General features: G+C 44.8%; 1 protein-coding gene across 6 annotated transcripts in view; it reads right to left on the reverse strand.

Moving 5' to 3' along the window:
* ACBD5 (acyl-CoA binding domain containing 5) overlaps positions 1-18,752 on the reverse strand; it is an 803,722-nt gene that overhangs the window by 635,829 nt on the left and 149,141 nt on the right. For all 6 annotated transcript variants that reach the window (XM_069648118.1, XM_069648119.1, XM_069648117.1 and 3 more), the window contains one exon: positions 6,955-7,075. In XM_069648118.1, coding sequence (XP_069504219.1) covers positions 6,955-7,075 — 121 coding nt within the window. The remainder of the gene's footprint in view (positions 1-6,954; positions 7,076-18,752) is intronic.

Here is an 18,752-nt window from a genome sequence, read left to right on the forward strand (position 1 = left end):
GGGTGTCGGGATTACAGAATGCGTCGATAAAGACGACGCTGGCTTCGACGTTTTCGAAGGAGGCTTTGATACTGTCGAAGAAGGCTTCGATACAGTCAAAGGCGTTGACGGTTTCGTGAAGGCATTCGTGGGCGGTTTTGACGCAGTAGTCGTCGACTGTGTTGAGTCGAGTTTCGACTTCGATGTAGATTCCGCTACCACCGATTTATGCACCAGAGGTTTTGTCTTAGTACGAGGCGTCAGGGAACTTTCCCTTGATGGCACTCAACTCTTTTCCGGCTCTTGCGTGTTTAGAGTTTGATATTCCTCTGTCATTTTTAGAGTGGGTAGAGGCATGATCACCACGCGACAACTTCGAGGGGGTCTAGGCCGCTTTCTCGAATATTTTAAGCATCGAAGCCCCTCCCATTTTTCAGGGGAATCGTGCTTGGATGGATAAGTTACTCTCCTCTCAGAGGAGGAAGACCACCTGTGACGTCGCTTTTTTGACTTCTTAGTCGAAGACGAGGAGGATTTACTCGAGCGACTCTTCAATCTCTACCTCCTCGACCCATGTCGAGATTTTTGACTAGATTCATCCGAATCTTTTTGCCTTTTAGAAGACTTGTAAGTTTCCTCCCCCACCGCCAGCTTACCTCTACGTTCCCTAAGAGCATTATTGCTCGAGCCCTTTATACAGCAGATGACGTCACCGCTCGACGGCGGCCCTCGAGGGACTACGACTCCGCGGCCTCGAACACTGCGCCCTCTGGTGAAATTTCTTTTCCGAAGCAACAAAACTGGGAGATAACATACCTAAAATGAGGAATACGTGGGAGGACACAATCCATTCGAAAAGGTTGTTTTCAAAGAACGAAGACTTAAGGGACAACCATGCATAGGCTCAAAAGGAGCCACCATCAGAAAAGTCAGTACCAGATTTAGGTTCCAATCCGGGTTCCATTCCAGGACAACATAGCCCCACTACAACTCAGAAATAGTAAGCCTAAAAGTCACCTCAACAACTGGTATACTCCCCATCTAAAAAATCTAAGACTAGACAAAAGAAAATGCGAAACTGCCTGGAAACTTAATCCCACTGCAGGAAACAAACTAAAGTTAATGCAAATTTCATCCCAACACAAGAAGGATATACTCCTGGCCAAACAAGATTCTTAAAATACTAGAATAACGCAAGCTAATTCTAGTATGAAGGAACTCTTCATGATTCTAAAAGAATTAGAAAATCCTATCATATCCCAAGACAACTGTGTCAAAGATAAAACATGGTGCTCCAGCATGCACTAGCCAACAAAGTGTCCAACCTAAAAAACAAAATAGCACTAAAAATGGCCTCACTACCTGTCACCACATCACCACCAAACAAATCCACTCCACCTAAAACTAAGCATGCCACCCAATTAAATTGTTCCAAATACTCCATTATAGAGGTTGAGAAAGTTATACTGGGTCTCAAACCATCCAACTACAAAGGTGACCAATGCCCAGCACAACTCATCAAGGACGCTGCTAGGGAACTAGCACCTTTCATTACCAAACTTATTAATGCTTCCTTCACATCCGGCACAATACCTTGCAATCTTAAGGAATCCTTGTTACTCCCACTTCTTAAAAAACAAATGCTAGACCCCTCCATACCAACCAACTACAGGCCCATCACTACGGTGCCATTCCTATTGAAAATCTTAGACAAGGTAGCATATATCCAAATCCAGAACTTCCTGGACCTTAACCAACACTTAGGCTCTCGCCAATCTGGTTTACGGCCACTACACGGCACAGAAACTGCTCTCATTGATCTTAAAGCACAAATAGACAAACCAAGAGACAATGGAAAGCTGGCACTACTCCTCCTCCTAGACCTGTTGGCGGCTTTCGACTTGGTGGATCACACCGTCCTATGTAGCCACCTGGATTCAGCTGCCCACTTCTCTAGCGAAGCTATAGCATGGATACAATCTTTCCTCAGCGGCCGATCCATGAGGGTCTTCTCGCTCTCTGCATCCGTGAACCCCATCCCCATCACTTGTGGGGTGCCCCAGGGCTCATGTGTTTCTCCAACCCTGTATAATATATTCACCAAGCCCCCGTTTGATGAGTTGGACCGTCTGGGTATCACCTACACTAACTATGCAGATGATACCCAGATCCTCCTGCCACTTACCGGGGATTACTGCAAGGATTTAGCATTGGTGAATAAAATGTACAGCATCGTTCAGACATGGATGGCCACTCACGGCCTCTGTCTGAACGACAACAAAACAGAGCTTCTCATCCTGGGATCCGCATCTCTTCTCACCAGACTTGGCACAAACTACTCATCATTCATCATTGATGGGAACCTTATCAAGGTTGCCAAGGAAATAAAAACATTAGGTTTTTACTTAGACTCCACCCTCACATTTACCAAACAGGTAAACTCCCTAGCCTCCTCGACAGCTTACACATGCAAACTAATTAGAGCTGGCAAATACTTCCTCTCATCTAACAGCTGTATGACTCTAGTTATAGCGCTCATTTTATCTAGACTAGACTACTCCAATGCCCTATACATTGGAGCGGTAAATATATTATCAACAAAATACAGATACCTCAAAACAATGCCCTTAGAGCTGCACTTAGTATTTCTAAGAAAGAACATATTTCTGAAACACGAAGGAAATACAAGTGGCTATCTACACTTGAGAAAATGAAACTAAAAACAGCTTACCTCATCCACAAGAGCCTAAACAACAAAGCACCACAATATCTAATAGAAATATTCTCTAGAAAAACTTCTACTAGACCCACAAGACTAATTAACTCCAACTGCCTTCAGGTGCCTCGCTTTAAACTATCTACTATTGGGGGGCACCCGTTTCCCAGGCAAAGCAGCTCAACTGTGGAACTCACTACCAACCACACTCAGAATGGGCCAAACCTTCACTAAATTCAGGCAAAACCTGATTATATGGCTCCTAGAGAATGCTGACAAATGAACTCGTAGAACTAGACCACATATGTAAATAACTGTATATTGAAGAACCCGACCACACGTGTAAATAACTGTACATTTCTTCTGCATAGTGATTGCTTACATTGTCTATTGTGGATATTTTTCCTTATATTGTATATGCTTATATGGTCTATTGTGTATATTTTTCCTACCACCATCTGCGGTAGGACTGCTCACATCTATATACCAATTATTCCTAGATTTGATGTTTGCTATTACCTTGTAACCAACGTAACCTGTGTACCAAGCTGTATGACTTCTTATTGCTTGCGCCCTGATACCCTCGGGTCCGGCACGCATATTAAATACTAAACAAACAAACAAAGGAAGTTGGCAGAAACTCATTTACAAGGCCTTTCAGGAATTGTGCCATCAGCCGGATCCTAAAAAACACGCCTTGATCCAGGGATCTCAAACACAGGCAAGGCTGCCAAATAACCTTTGACCGTGGTGACCTGAAGGTCTGCTGCGGCCAATGATAGAAGGAACTCCACTGTAGTGGTGTGGCAAGAGATCTTGCGTTCCCTGCACCACGCCTCAAATCTTTTTCTAAGGAATCGTCAGCTTTCTGCCTGAAAAGGTCGCCCTTGAAGGGCATGTCCAGACGTTTAACTTACATTAGGGGAGAAGCCAGATGTTTTTAGATAGGCCTGCCTTCTTAGCGTTACTGCTGACACCATAGACCGGCCCACACAGTGGGCGATGTCCTGGTCCGTTCGCAGCGACTGTCTGGCAACCTCTTGCCCATCCTCCACTAGCTGTAGGAAGCCCTCGCGCAGCTCTCCTTCTATGACATACTGCGCAGCATTTTCATCTGCTGTCCATATACCAAAGGAGTACTTGGCAAAACTTCTTGCCACATTTGTAGCTTTAAGGGCCATACTGCCCGAAGTAAATGCTTTCTTTGCTAATGCATCAACTTTTCTTTTTTGCTTCCCTGTTGGGAGGCAGAGTTGAAGTGGAAGATGCAGGTCTAGATGAGACAGTGGCAGCCTGCATAACCAGCCCCTATGGGAAAGGTGAGAGGAGAGGAAAGGAGAGGAGTGGAGAGGAATGGAGGGTCTCCTCTAGCCGGCCTATATTTTCTGGAAATGGTGGAGCTGACGTGCGGAATAGAACACGGATGCTGCCACATAATTGTTAATGGATCAGCAATGGCAGAGTTTAAAGGCATATTGCGCTCTGTGGTGCGGCCTTCATCTAAGCTATCTAAGTTCATAACCTTGTATCAGCGCCACTGATGAATGCAAGCCTAGGGTATCATTAACCCTTTCTACTAAAGCCCTGAATTTAGACATATTATGGAAATAGGGCTGGGATTGCTGGAATTCGAGGTATGGAGAGGTGTCCAGACCGACATGGAGGGCTTGAGCCAGCTGCACAAGCTGATTTTGATCTTCAAATTAATCGACCCCTCCTGTACCCGAGAAAATGGGGTCGACATCCCCCTGATCATCGGCGTCATTACCGCCAAAGATACCTGCCATGGTATCAAAAAATTCGGACCAGAGTTGTGGTGTGAAGATTTTCTCGACAACCACTGATGTCAAGGGTTTGTCTGTCGGTGCTGATATGGTGGATGTCGGTGTCAATCAGGATCGAGACGATGTAGCAGCGTCATCCTTAGATGCACAGGGTTGATCTGGCTTCCATTGAACCTCTTCCGGTGTTGAAAGATTTAACCGGTGCCGGGCACTAGAGGGGTCAGACATGCTGGGAGCCGCTCTTGGCTCCGAAGCCTGCTGCTTGGGAGCGGGGTTTAGCCACGCCAACTACAGCATGCTTGTTAAACATGTCAAGCACATAGGACTTGAAATCCTCCCATCTTGGCGGGGGGTAAGCCCTGCAGACGGCTTACCTTTATCCGTCAACGAATCAGAGTCCCGACGGTGGCAGTGAAGCCTTTTCTTCTTTCAGGACTAGGCAGAATGGCTCCTCGAGTGGGACCGTTTTTTTTTTTCCACCTATGTTCTTTTTTCAGGGGTGTGCCCCTCAGTTTTGGCCTCCAAAAACCACGGTAGACCGTACCAGTGATTTACAGGGTGGTTGACCAAGGGTGAGTTTAGCTGTTGGGTCGCGTAGGGATTTGGGCTGCATTTAGGCGCACGGCGGAGTCCCGTGACCCGTGTCGACGCACCAGAGACACAACTCTTGTGGGTCAGTGTTGGACATCTTGGTGCCAAAGTCGGTAAACCGCTTGAAATCCGATACCAGAGTGACTGACATCTTGCATCGACGAAGGAAAAAGTAAAACGGTTTTCTGACGAAAACGTTGAGTGAGTTGAAGACTCGCCTGTGTTCCCAAGCAGCATGTTAGCACACAGACAAAAGGAACTGAGGTGTGGGGCGTAGTGACGAGGTATTTATACGACACTTGACGTCACGTCCGGAGGCAACGACCAGATGCCGAGCAAGACTGATCGACGACCGGGTCGAGGTCCCCTACGTGACCCGTCGAAAATGTTTCCGAAGCAGCAGAGCTGGAGGGAATATCTATCAGATGAGGAATCTGCAGTAGAAAAGCAATCCATTGAAAAGAAGTGTGTTGTTTATGTTCAGCTGTCAAGCCCATGGAGAGACCAGCATTGTCCTAAGCCAAACATCCAAAGGCACTTTCAGCATGATTTTGGGTCCCACAGCTGAATGTACCATCAGTTTCTCATTATGTATGCCGATAACGTCTAAGGTACAGGGTGTTCCGCATTGGAATGGGAGTCCTTGTCCCCTTCTGGGGAATCACTCCCAGTGAGGTCCACTTTTCCAAACCCCATGCTAGGGTTTTGCTAATTGGGCTCACCTCGCTAGCCTCAAAAAGGGTGTCTCCGCCCAGGGAAAAAAGAACAAAGCCTTAGGATTCATCACATAACCCACTGTTCGTAAAGTAAAAACATGTGACGTATCTTAAAAGTGTTCCACACAGAAAGTGGACTTTGTTATGGAGAATTACACAGGGGGATGAGGAGAATTCTTACACTCTATGAAATAACGATATTGATTCCAACATGTTAGTTAGGTGGACATTGAACAGTCTCATTTATCATTCCTTTTTTTTTTTTTTTTTTTAAACGCAATGTACTGCTGGACTGGGTCAATGTCAGTGTTGTGCAAAAGAGATCAAAGGGAGACCAAAAAGGGTATGTGAGCAGGTGGCGTTTACCAGGCAGATTTAATCCCGCTGCCTGCTTCCCCAATGGAAAGAAAATGTACCTGTACCAAAGGTGGGGGAACACTCAAGTAAGTCTGGGGACCTCATTCTAAGTGTGGCGGTCTGCAAATAAGGGTGCTGGTCGCATCGTACCAGCACCCTTTCCGCACCGCCACACTCAACTATGTCTTCCGGGGCGACCTGCCAGCAACAACGACCCCGGAAGGCAGAGTTTTCACGGAAGCACTGGCACTGTTTTCAACTGTGCCAGTGCTTCTGTGAACCCATTCCCGTGGAGTCCTATGTGACTCCACGGGAATGGGGTCTTCCTGTATCCACCGCCTGATATCTGGGGCCACCAGGACTAGTAATGTCCCGTGGCACTGGGATATCAGGTGGTGGATTCGGTGCGACGGCAGCAACTGGTTAGTAGCACCAGCAGGTTACCGCCATCCTCGTAATGTGGCCCTGGGTGTGGCTGTTTAAAATTAGAAGAATAATTGCAAACTGCCAACTTGCTATACAAATGGCCCAGAAGGTGGAGGTTGACGAGCATTTACCATCCACAAGGCTGTGCTTGATAAGCCACTAGTTCTTTCTAAAGATTCTGAGCTATGAGCCCCCATCCATGCTGTTGGATCACTCTTGGTTTTCATGTTATAGAGGTTGGCAGAACCAGTCTTAGTCACGTGGCAAAGGCCAGCTGGGTGAGATGGAAACAAAGCTTACAATTATAGACCTCTAGTCAAATAACTTAAAACATCTATACCTAGTGCAAATCAATGCCCAATAAATCTTTGAAATCAATAGTTACCATTTATATCTGCCGACAGGATCCCAGAAGCCAGGTCTTGGGATATTGCAAGGTCCTTGGGTGGCTTGCTTATAAAAGCTGTAGAACTTAAGCATCATTTCATTGGAAGGCTGGAATGAACCTAAAAGAAATGCAAGTAAATAATGAAAAAGAAATTGGAAGGCTGAAATTGCACTCACTAGCACTCCTCCAAAGAACTGGGTGAGTTACAGACATAAGTGATTCCCGCGAAGGGGATTTATTAATAACAGGAGTAGTAAAGTGAGTGTCACAAATAATAAAGGTGGACAGCATTGTGCAACTTCACCTATTTATTCATGCGTTTTAAGTGGAATTATTTTCCAGGCACCTGATTAAAAAAGAAAATACTCAATAATTATAAGTTAGTTAGCAGGTAAGCGCAAAACCTTCTAAGATTCCCTTAAACAATAGATTGGTATAGTCAATGCTTTTGTGTACTGTGCTGTGTAATAAAATAGACTTCTGTACAACAAGGATGAAATTAAGTGGACAAAAACATCATGACAAGATCAATTCTATCATTTCAGTGGTCAAGAAGCATGCATAAAAACATGGAGGGTGGCATACACTCTAAACAGTGAGTGCAGCTTTCAATCTATATACTATGGGCAGCTGCTGATTTGCAAGAGGCCTCTGACAACAGGAAGCTACATTGAAGAGTCACCACACAGACTTGGGACAGGCCTTGCCTCCAGCCACCTACAGACTTTGTTTAAACAGAGTGGCACATCTGACTGTGAATGAAGTATACATACAGGTCAAGTGTGATTCAATATAAATAAATAATAAATATAAAAAAAGACATAAAACATACCCCCTGTGACGAATCTGGACAATTTGTCCCTTCTCGCCAGAAGGGAGCCACCCCTTTGAGGCTAGGGGAGTGAGCCCACTCAGCAATACCCTCCCTACGAGTCTGGGCAAGTGGGACCACACATGGAGGGACTCTCCTGTTGGGGACAAGGACCTCCATTCCGATAAGGAACTCCACCTCTAGTGTACACTGTATGCCCACATGTTTTGGATTCACCAAATATTGACATTTTGTCAACCTCTTTGGTTTCAGGTAATGCTGGATCTTGCCTGACCTACACATTTAAAGAGAAACAACACAACCCTTTTGCTTGTGATGTACATAAAACTACAAGTAACTTTGAATGGAAAGGAGAGAATCCTACACAGAGGCGAGTCTCTGATGGGAAGACGCCCTGGAGGGCCGGAGCCACGCTAGACCAAGTAGCCAGAGGTAGCGTGGCAAGCGAATCGCTAGCCAGAAAGCTGGCGCCCTGACCGACCGAGAAGCCACGGTCGGGAAAAATTCAGAAAAGCAACAGTCTCACCTGGTGATGCGACCACACGGAAGCCGCGGTGGGACTGAGGCCCGATAACCGAGGCACAGACCAGATTGCAGCGGAGAGACCTAATCCCCGAGCTACGCATGAGAAGTGTATTAGCTGCCAAACTGTGTAGCATGGGGGAAGTGAATGCTCCCAAAAAGGTAACGCTGTGGAGACGGGCGAGAAGAGTGATCTAAGGCTGGGAATGCCATAAAGGTTACTGGAGCCAGATAAACATGAATAAAGATATAACAAGCCTATGATAGGGCCAGGGGGCTTCGGAGAGCCCTGAGAAACCAAAACACATTTATAATCAAGACTGAAGAAGCCACAAGGGTTACAGAAGCCCAGAAAACCTGGACAGATGCTGTACAGAGGGCCTGCTAAAACAAGCCTGATAGAGGGCCAGAGGACTTAGGGGAACCCTGAAAACAGGAAACCTAGTGAACAGCACTGGGAAGAGAAAGAACCTGGAGAGTTCAATTGTTTCAAAACCAGACAAGGACACAGTAAATGGTTTTGGTGTGGGATGGAAACATTGTCTTTCCTGAGAAAAAGAAAACCGTATGAAATATATATCAAGACTTGAAAAAGTGGCAATCAGAACCTGCAGACAGGAAATTGATTCACTCTGATGAACTTTTCGTTAATTCCTCTAGTTGGAAAGAGATCCAGAATTTGACAAGCATGTCTTTAAAACCGTTGTTTGGAAAGAGATCCCCAACCTTGACAAACATTTAATACTTCTGTTTAGAGAGAGATCAAAAACATTGGGCTAGGCAACCACTAAGGACAGAGGCTTTTGCTCCAGCCTCCTCCTTTCTGTTAAGTTTTCAAAGTGTAATAACCAGTTAGACGTTAGGATTTGGACTAAGGACCATTTCTTTTTGGAATTTGACAAGCACCATTAGTTTTAGTTTTGATAGGCAGGCAACTTCACTCCTAACAGTAGGGCTAGATATGCGTTTTAATTTTTATTTTAAAGGAAAAACCCTGACCATGTCAATACCTAGTCCGACTCCTTCTGGTTCGCCACACCTCGCAACACATCCAAGTTATTCACCCTTCCGCTAATGCCCTTCCACCTTCGTCTATTCTGCTATCATGAATTCAGAGTCCATTTTCTTAACCGGCTCTCAGGTCAGTGCAAAGCAGCGTAGTGAGACTGGAGTATAAGCTAGTGCGGGATAATTCTGGCGAAAGTCTATTGGGGGCAATCAGGTTTTTAGGTGCCCTGGAAGCCAATTGTCCATTAGGGCGGGGGACTTCACCACTACTGTGTCACACACTTTGTACAACGGCACGAGTATCGAAGGGCCCGCCACAGTTTTCCAGTTTACCAACTGTTATTTTGGCTGCCAGAAGCAGGTGCATGGAAAGCCTTGCCATATCCCCTGGGTATTGCTCTTCAACTGGGGCGACCAATAGAATAATTAGCAGGTCCAAAAGGTAGTGCAATGCCTGTTACGGCCTTGTGATTTTCTAGGATTTCCTCCCAGTATCTTTGAATCTTTGGGAAAGTTATTATTATTAAAGTCCACCATATGTGGTAATAATCAACCTGTGCTCTGCAGCGCCTCCAGCAGTCTTGGGGTGTTGTGGGGTGCATTTAATGGAGTATAGCAGTCAAGTGCTACCACCGGTAGCAAAGCCTTAATGCACATTCCTGGTTTGTGGTGCATTTGGATGCTGTGTGGTTGCGTACTCATATTGCCCAACTGTGCATATATACGTCAATCCAGTGTTTCCATCATCTCTCGCAAGCAGCATGTTGAAATTATAGCATTTGGAATGTGTAAGACCATCTTCGCACGTCAGCCCCCAAGCAGTTATCATGTAGTCCCTTTTGATTTGATCCCGGGTTTCGTAGCGTATCGAAATCTCTAATTTACACCAAGATTGAAACCCTCTTTGCACTATATGAATTATAGCAGTGCATCATCCTCGTATAATTGGGCCAGATTTTTCGAGTACCCCATTGATCCATTGTCTGAACAATGATTTCGATTGACCCAGCGGGAAATCGTGATTGTTCAATATCGGGGATAAAATGCTTAAGACCCAGAGTAGGTGTCCAATCACGGACAACTATTGGTTCCATTCATGTCCCACTCCTAGAGTCACAGGCACCATGGATGTGGACTGGGACTAGACAGTCCCACCCACTTCCTGGGGCACGCACACACAAAGGCAGTACTAGCCCGCGAAAGCAGCAGCTTTCCCAGGCAAGCGCAAACCTTATATGGGATTTCCTGACCTGGTAAAGCAGGAAGAAGGCAAAACAACAATATGGTCAAAGGACATGCAATGATTTTTTTTTTTGGCATGCCCATTTTAGTGCGCTAGCTACGTTTAGTAGCCAAATGTGTACACTAGAAAAAAAACACAAAATTGTAAAAAATAGATCTCCTACCACCAGCATGTCCTAAGGGACAAATCAAAACTAACCAAAAATCGTGTAAAAAGCGAATGTGGTGCAAAGATATAATGCAAATGCAGTGCAGTGGGGATAAGAGCCAGTGTGCAATGTTAGAAAGTTACAGAAATATTCTCCAGTACTGATAGTGTGAAGGACTGATCAGTTTCCCCAGCAATAAATGAGCAAACGGCAGGGGAAGTGGAGCTGAAGGCTTTACTTCCCCTCAAAAAGTCAGAACATTTTTTAAAAAACAAAGCAAAAAGATTTGGGGGGTGGGGTCCATAGAAACTATGGGGGGAAAGTTGCAAAAAGGGAAATGTTTCATAACAATCACCAATCTATTTACTAACATTTTGAGGTACATCTTTTTTTAATAGCATAATGATGATGGTCTAAATAGCGTGAAGAGGCACATTCCCATGTGTCCTTTCAAGGTTTAAGAATGAGGATAATGGACATTTCTGCCATCAATGGCGTTATTGAGCCAGTTTCTAGAAATTAGTTGAAAGTCCTAGTCATATGTTGGATTAGTCTGGGTTTAAAAGTCTTATAAAATCTAGCTGTGAAGCTGGTGGGAGCAGAAGCTGTATTTTTCAGGGAGGTTATGGCAGCGACTACCTTCTTGACACTTATTAAGTTGTCGAGGTCTAGTCTCTCTTGGGTTCATATATGTAGTAGTCTGGTATTGTTGAATAATCCTGCATTTTCGTTCATCATATTGGACCTACCCTTCATCTCGCAGGCATGGAATGTTAATTCTTTTGCAAAGTTTACACAATTTATGAACTAAGATTTTGTTTGCTTTATTACAACATGCATATTTATTACAACATGCATAATGGAACTGACTGGTTTCATTTATTGCATAAGCAATTTTGTTGGCTAACTGGTTCTCCAATTTGCTCTTGGACGCTTTTAACTTTCTCATGGATTTGAATGAAGCAGCCTGCTTGTGTACAGTTTGAGTCTTGAACTTCCTCCTCTAGTGTTTGCCTATGGTGCATTTGTATTTTAACATTTGCGGACGTTCACGCAATTACTTTGACCCCTAACTACAGCTATCATTGCGGCCCATTTTAGGGAAGGTGAACCATCGTCCCTTTCATTTTCTAAGGAATAATTGCTTTTGACTTCCGCTATGTCGGTTTTAACAGTCAAATTATTTAAGATTGAGTTTTGTAGTATACATGGGGGCCTAATTGCAGGATAAAGTCTCATGACCGACAGTTCCATTATTATGGGTGCATGATCCAATAGGATCCAAACATCAATCTGAATGTTTGGGATGCAAGGGATCAAAGTGGATGAAGCTAAAATGAGGTCTATCCTCGAGAAACCTATGTGCACATTTGTAAACTGCGGGAGCCACGTGCTTCCGGGTTTAGGAATCTAAATACATTTCTCAAATTTAGTTTGCTTAGTAGTTCTGTGAATCAAAATGCATTTCTGAAGTCTAATGCAGTGGGTGGTTTGATGAATCCTATGGAGTCCTCACTGATTCCCCCGGAAAGAATCTCCTCCCATGTGGCCAGGGGATGGCAGCCACTACCTGACCCTTGGGGGTGGTACTATGAGGGAGGATCACATGGGAGGAGACGGCTGTCGGGGGGAAGGTGATGACCCCATCAGGAGAGATGAAATATGCTAGTGGAGAAGGCCTCAGAATTACTAAGTGCTTGATAGCTTGTTGTCACTGTACCAATCCCTCCCACTGTAAAACCCAGAAACCCCTTGCTGCAAATCACTCTAGACAAAATAACATTCATACCTCGCATATACATAACATACACCTTACATCTCCCGTTTCTAATGTTTTTCTAAGTAAAAGTCCTAAACAATATCACTTTAGAAATCCTAGAAATTCTATGGACTCCAATTCCCATAAAGCTTCAAGTAGGGAGACAAGGATGCGGAAGAAGGAGTTGACGCAGATTGAAAGAAACACAAAGTTGAATATGCTAATTAGTTGTTTTGGTGAAGCACGAGTCCACAGGACATTTAAAAAACAGTATCTGCACTCGAGATGCAGGCAGAGCTAGTGAAGGAAGCAGTACAGGAAAATACTGTGCTGAAGGAGATCGAGAAAACAGGCACTTCCAGACAGCCGCTCCCAACTTCGAGAGTTACTTATAGGCATGGAGCAAGACCAGGAGAGACGCAGTTGGCACCATTGGAGGAACTTTGGAGTACCAGGAGAAGCAGCAGAGCTACCGGAAACACGGTCGTGCCGCTAAGCGGCAGTCTTCAATCCCGGTCATGGAGAGAAACGAGCAGGTGAGCGCAGAGCTGCTGAGAGCCCTGGAGGAAGGTATGCAATTCAAAGGATGCTGTCCCAGAGAGGAAGCTTCACTGCAGCAACGTGCCACAGGTAGGGAACACTGCAAGACACCGGCGAGTCTGCCCAGAGGCATTGGGGACCCAGGGGCATACAGACATGCATATAAGCAAATAAATCAAATAAGAATATTTGAATACCGACCAAAAAAAGCACAAAGACAGAACTTGAACAAGTCCACATGTGTGAGAGATCAATGTGGGGAAAGACGCAGCAAGTGTTACCGTAAGCAAATAACTGTACAAACGCTGCGATACCTGTTACACAAATGTAAAGAAAAATTAAAATAATAAATTGTGAAGTTGAACGAAGACCTTTCATGTTGAGACCAAAATACCTGCCAGAGGGATATACCAAGAGACCTGGAGAGCTCACAGGAGAATTACTAATGTAGGAGCACATCAGGTAGTCAGGCAAGATACAAAAGAGGTTAAAGAAAGCCTTATATGGATCTTCTCATCTAAATAAGATACTTGTTATGAATTCAGTGCAAAGTAACTTGGGAAAAGCTAAATGTTAGGGAACATATTGTTTACACAATAACTTTCTAAACTGAGTATAAAGAACCAAAAGGAACTGTTTGAAAGACATAATATTGCTATCTTCAAGAAACTGTTTGTGTAGGGAAGGCATGGTATCAACAGCAGACAAAGACACAAGAGATGAAAGTTTAAAAAAACTTTATTTTGTATTTGGTAAGGTTGGGAGGGTTCCTAACTGGCCCTAACTTAGAATGGGTGTAATGGGTGTAATGGGGACCATTAAACAAATAAACAAGTCTAAGACCGTCTAGTCAAAATAAAAAGGCCTATACAAAAAAAAAAAAAATATATATATATATATATATATATATATATATATATATATATATATATATATATATATATATGTCCTTGCCCTCCTTCTCAAATGGTAAATGTGTAAAGGGGATATAAAACTGAAAAATAGGGTCTCAAAGGAAATGTCAGAATGGCTTAGGTAACAACTTCCTTCCCCACGTTCAGAAGCACAGGGTCTTGAGAGTTTCTTAAAAAGGGTAGGTGGTTGGCACAATTCTATCAATCTGGCACATTTTGGCTTACTGGTACAATTCAACAGTTCAGGCTTGGGCGTCAAGCTTTTGACAGTTCAACAAGTTCTTCAGGCTTTGTCACCTTGCCACAAATGCACAGTTCAACTCTTAACTTGTACTTAACCACAGTTCTACACAGTCTTCCCTCTGCAGGGTTGAAGCCTGTCTTCCTTTTCACAAACCTTTGTAATTCCACTTCTCACTGGGCTCAAATCTTCTTTTCTCTTTAGGGGGGTCCCTTCCCCAAGTTTCGTTTCATACAACTTTTATCTTACTTTACTGTCGAAGATTTTTGAAACTGCAAGAATGTTACGTAGACTTCTGCATAAGCACTCTTTAAACAATCTTTATCAACTCTCAACACCAATGCTTCTTGGTACTTCTAGTTCCTTGGAAACATAATTTCTTTACTTTGCTCTCTTGGCGTGCTTAAAGTTCCCACTGTGCCCTGTTGGGCGTATTTAAAGTTCATATACTTCGGTTTTCCACTCAATCAACTTTCATTCAGGATTGTGGTTACTTTCTTGCCTTCATTTCCCACTTTATCACAACTTCAAAAATTTTACAGAGCCTTTCGAATGTGCGAAGCCGCCTCACAGGACCACTCATCACAGTTCAGCAATTGTCTTTTCCATTACACATTTATAAGCACACGCGCAACCTTCAACTATTGTTACAGTTTCATTTGCCTTTAACACAAACCGAGATTTTGTTGCTTTCAATAACTCACAGGTCGTGTTAATTGGGTTTAGTTTCTTCAATGCCTTTCATGTAGCAGTCAAGACTGTTACCAATAACTCCTCTGCTCCTCCCCGACTTGGTCCTTCACCCGGGAGGGGAGCGGGCCGCCTTGAGGCTCTTTGAAGGTATATCCTTTCTTCTCAATCGCTTTCAGTCTTGGAAGGCTTACGGCTGTCATGACTCTTGCCCCTGGCCCTCACTGGCAAGTCAGCCTTCCAGTTAGGGCCAGGTCAAAGGCCTTAAAACCTCATCCAAGACTCTCTTGGAGTCAGTCCTGGCGCCTTTGGCGCCAGGCTCATAACCATCATGAAGACCAACATTAGAATGGGACTATTTACTTGGGACTATTTAACTTGGGGTAGAGGGGGTTCAGCCAACATGGAGACACACACATAGCTCAGTTACAAGGAACTGAGCTATGCGGTCTGGTCTTTTGGGTGTGGCAGGCCTGGGACTACTTTACCTGAGACTATTTAAACCGCACCCAAACAGCAGATGCTGTGGGCAGCATAACGCTCACCGTGTCCAGTTCTTTGATGCCAGTTTACCTGAAACCAAGGACCTGCAGAGAGAGAAAGAACACTACGAAACTTACCTGGAACAGTATCCTGTCTTCAATCCATCGCCGACTTCAGTTCCACTCACCTGAAGGTATGAACTCCATCATCCGGCACCGCATGCATCCTGGAATACCATAACCTGGAAAGAGGAGAAAGAAAGCCAGCCAGCATTAGTAAGTGTTCACTCACGTTTCCTCCCGAATGAAGAAAGCCACACAACTCTTACCTGGGTAGTCATCTCCTGGTCAGTATCATTGCTGGAACATTATGGCGCTCGGCGAGGAACATCGCAACCTGCAAGGAGAGAAAAGACACAGGTTAGCAATATAAAAGGCGAAACAGCGCCACGCATCGCGCATTACTCACCGGACAGCATCGCGCACACCGCGCTTTTGCCTACCGGCCCATGCTCATCTTCAAACTGCATGACAACACCAAAATACCTTTCCATACCTAAAAGGAAAGAAGCAAGACATTATTATTCGAACTAAGAGGAACATAAGAACTGCATATAAAGACTGTAAAGCAGCAAACCTACGGAGTCGCAGCAGGCCTGGATTCCCACAGGGGGGGGATCTTGCACCAGTGAAGTAACTTGTTCGCTGCTCGCCCCCCACATCTACACGCCCCTGCCACGAGGAGCAGGACGTAGAATCCACCTTTTACAATATTAAGGTGAGGAGAGGGCCCAAGGGGGAAGAAGGAGTTGAGGCCAAGGGAGGTGGGAAAACATAAAAGACAATCTGGTATTGAATGCAGCTCTCCTATATTGCAGACCCATCTTTAACCAGAGGCCTTACCAAGGGACCGGGAGAGGGTTTGAGAGTGCAAATCATCCAACCAGGGCTGGGTGGCGTCCCCGTGGATACCAGGTAAGCGTAACAACGGCTTTCTGAAAGTATGGAATTCTCACCTGGCTCTCTTGTCTCTGCAAGTGCCGATCAGCCCCTTGGCCTTCCAACTTCGATAGCCTGGTTGGCATCAGCCCCGAAAGAGCTGCTCCTTCACATACCCAGCCTCGCTCAGAGTGTGCTTGTGTGCACCACCTTTTATCCTAACAGTAAGTGTTAACAAGTGGCAGGTGTGTGTAGTTAGGAGTACGTGCCGAACTCTGCCTGATCTCAATAAAGATACATGGTCATTAGAGGTAATCTTCCTGGCCTCCTTCCTCATCTTCCTCGGCTAAGTAGTATTGTCAGGGTGAAGTGGGAAGGAATTATGGGAGCTGTAGTTTCCCATAAAATAGGTAGGGACAGGGGGTTAGATGGGCTGTGGGAAAAGGGTGATACCATGTCTCACCATCAGGTGCTTTTTCCCCACTCCCCGAGGACCCCCTACCCAGGTGACCCTCACTCACTTGTCCACCACCAGGGTCGGGATCCAAAAGCGATGGACTTTAATTTGCCCCCCGAGTATGCGATTCCCCGGGGACTAGCCGTCTGGTTGTTCACATTTGAAAGAGACACTTTTTGCCATTGTACCTTCATATCCAGGGGAAGGGAACCATCCTCTGAACCCAAGGATTTCTCCTGGGAAAGGGCTGCTGCTGTTGGATGAATCAATTTTCTTTGATTATTAACACTTTTTGCCAAACATAAGTCAGAGACATTACCTTGCACCCTTAGTTGTTCATTTCTAGTTGAGGGTCAGATTTGTATGTTTTGGACACAATGGCAGTTTATAAGTTTGAACACCTGACAAAGACTGATCTTTAGTTTTAGTTTCCTAGGTAGGAAAACTCTCTTTAGGAAAGGGACAGATGAGCCTTCATCCAACCCTTTTTGTTTTAATGAAGATGTCTGATAATGAAAATATTACAACTTTGTGTCCACTTCTCCTTTCTGGCCCCTCATAGTGGCAATGTCTTATCTCTGGACGGGACTGGGGTTAAGTTGAAGTCGCTGCCCAAAATGATCAGACCTTCAACAACTGGTGTTTGATAGGAATTAATTTGGTTTCATTGGGGCCTTATTGTATGGTATCAGGGTGGAAAGGTGACCTAGTAGAGTACATTTTATGCAAATATATCTCCCTATAGGGCTGCGCAATATTAACTTAAAAGGGATTCCCTTAGCTATAATGATTGTGCTGCCTCTTTTCTTCAACTCTTAAGGAGGTGAAAAACTGCAGGGGAAGTTTTTATTATATAACCTTTTCTCATCAGGTGAGGAGAGGTGGGTTTCCGGCAACAATGCAATGGATACTTCTTTTTCCCACAATCTTTGAAGCGACTTTCTCTTGGCCGGTGAATTTAGCCCCTGAATGTTAAGTGATGCAAATCTCAGTTCCTTTTTGGGAATTTTCATTGGTTGAGAACCATAAGTGGGATGTATGGGTGCTACCATGCCGTGTTTTTGCTTTCTCCACTTATTCTATTAATGAATCCTGCCATGGCCTGACCTGGGCTCCCACATTTTCAAAATGTTTCCTCCAACATTTCCTCCCACCCCCAGCATAAACCCTGAATGCTATCATCAGTAACAATAATCTAACATTATCAGTAATAAAATACAGGGGTATTTCATTAGGTAGGGGGGAAGCGGCATCCAGGCATTATTGGCATCATCAGCGCCTTAGGTATTGTCTATGATATATTACGCTGACTCGCCTCATAAGCAGCGTTCCCACTCTATCCGCTTGAAGGCACCTTGGTTTTCCATTAGCTGTTCTGACGACACAGGGTAGGAATTTCAAGTTATTCACTAGCGTGTATAGTGTGTAAACAATGAGAAGTATTGGTCACAGGTTAAGCCCACATTTCAGTGCTCTTGGGTTTGGACTTATGTCCACCCTGACAACTGCAGAATCTGTGCAGGGGGTTGCTTTTTGCAAAGGAGCAGGGCTCACCAGGGCTCACCAGTTGCAGATACCACGCCATTGCGTGCTCCAACTCTCTGATGCCTCACATCAGCACTCCTGCGGCTCGCAGATCCATAGGACCGCTACATCGGGGACCGACTCCCCCAGCACAAGCAGAGGAAATCAAGACGACATCTCTTTGTGTCCGTCCTGCCAACGCCCCCACCTCCAGGTGTTTTTCAGGTTCTCCATCTCATAAACTTCCTCAATACTTCTGCTGGCATTCTCTCATAATTGCTTGGTGACATCACACTCAAGCACACCGACCTCCAACTACCTGCTACATACACACAGTCCCTTCTGAAGTGTACAGAGAATAGTGTGTCCTCGGTGCTGATGGGCCCAATTCACACCCTCTTTGTTTGGACCGTTGCAATTGGTGGTGCTTTGAATCCATCTTCATTTGCCCCTGTTGTGTGGACCGAATGACAGTGAGATTACAAAAGGACCATTG

The sequence above is a fragment of the Ambystoma mexicanum genome, chromosome 2q (assembly GCF_040938575.1).
Source record: "Ambystoma mexicanum isolate Mex_15411 chromosome 2q, UKY_AmexF1_1, whole genome shotgun sequence".
NCBI lineage: Eukaryota > Metazoa > Chordata > Amphibia > Caudata > Ambystomatidae > Ambystoma > Ambystoma mexicanum.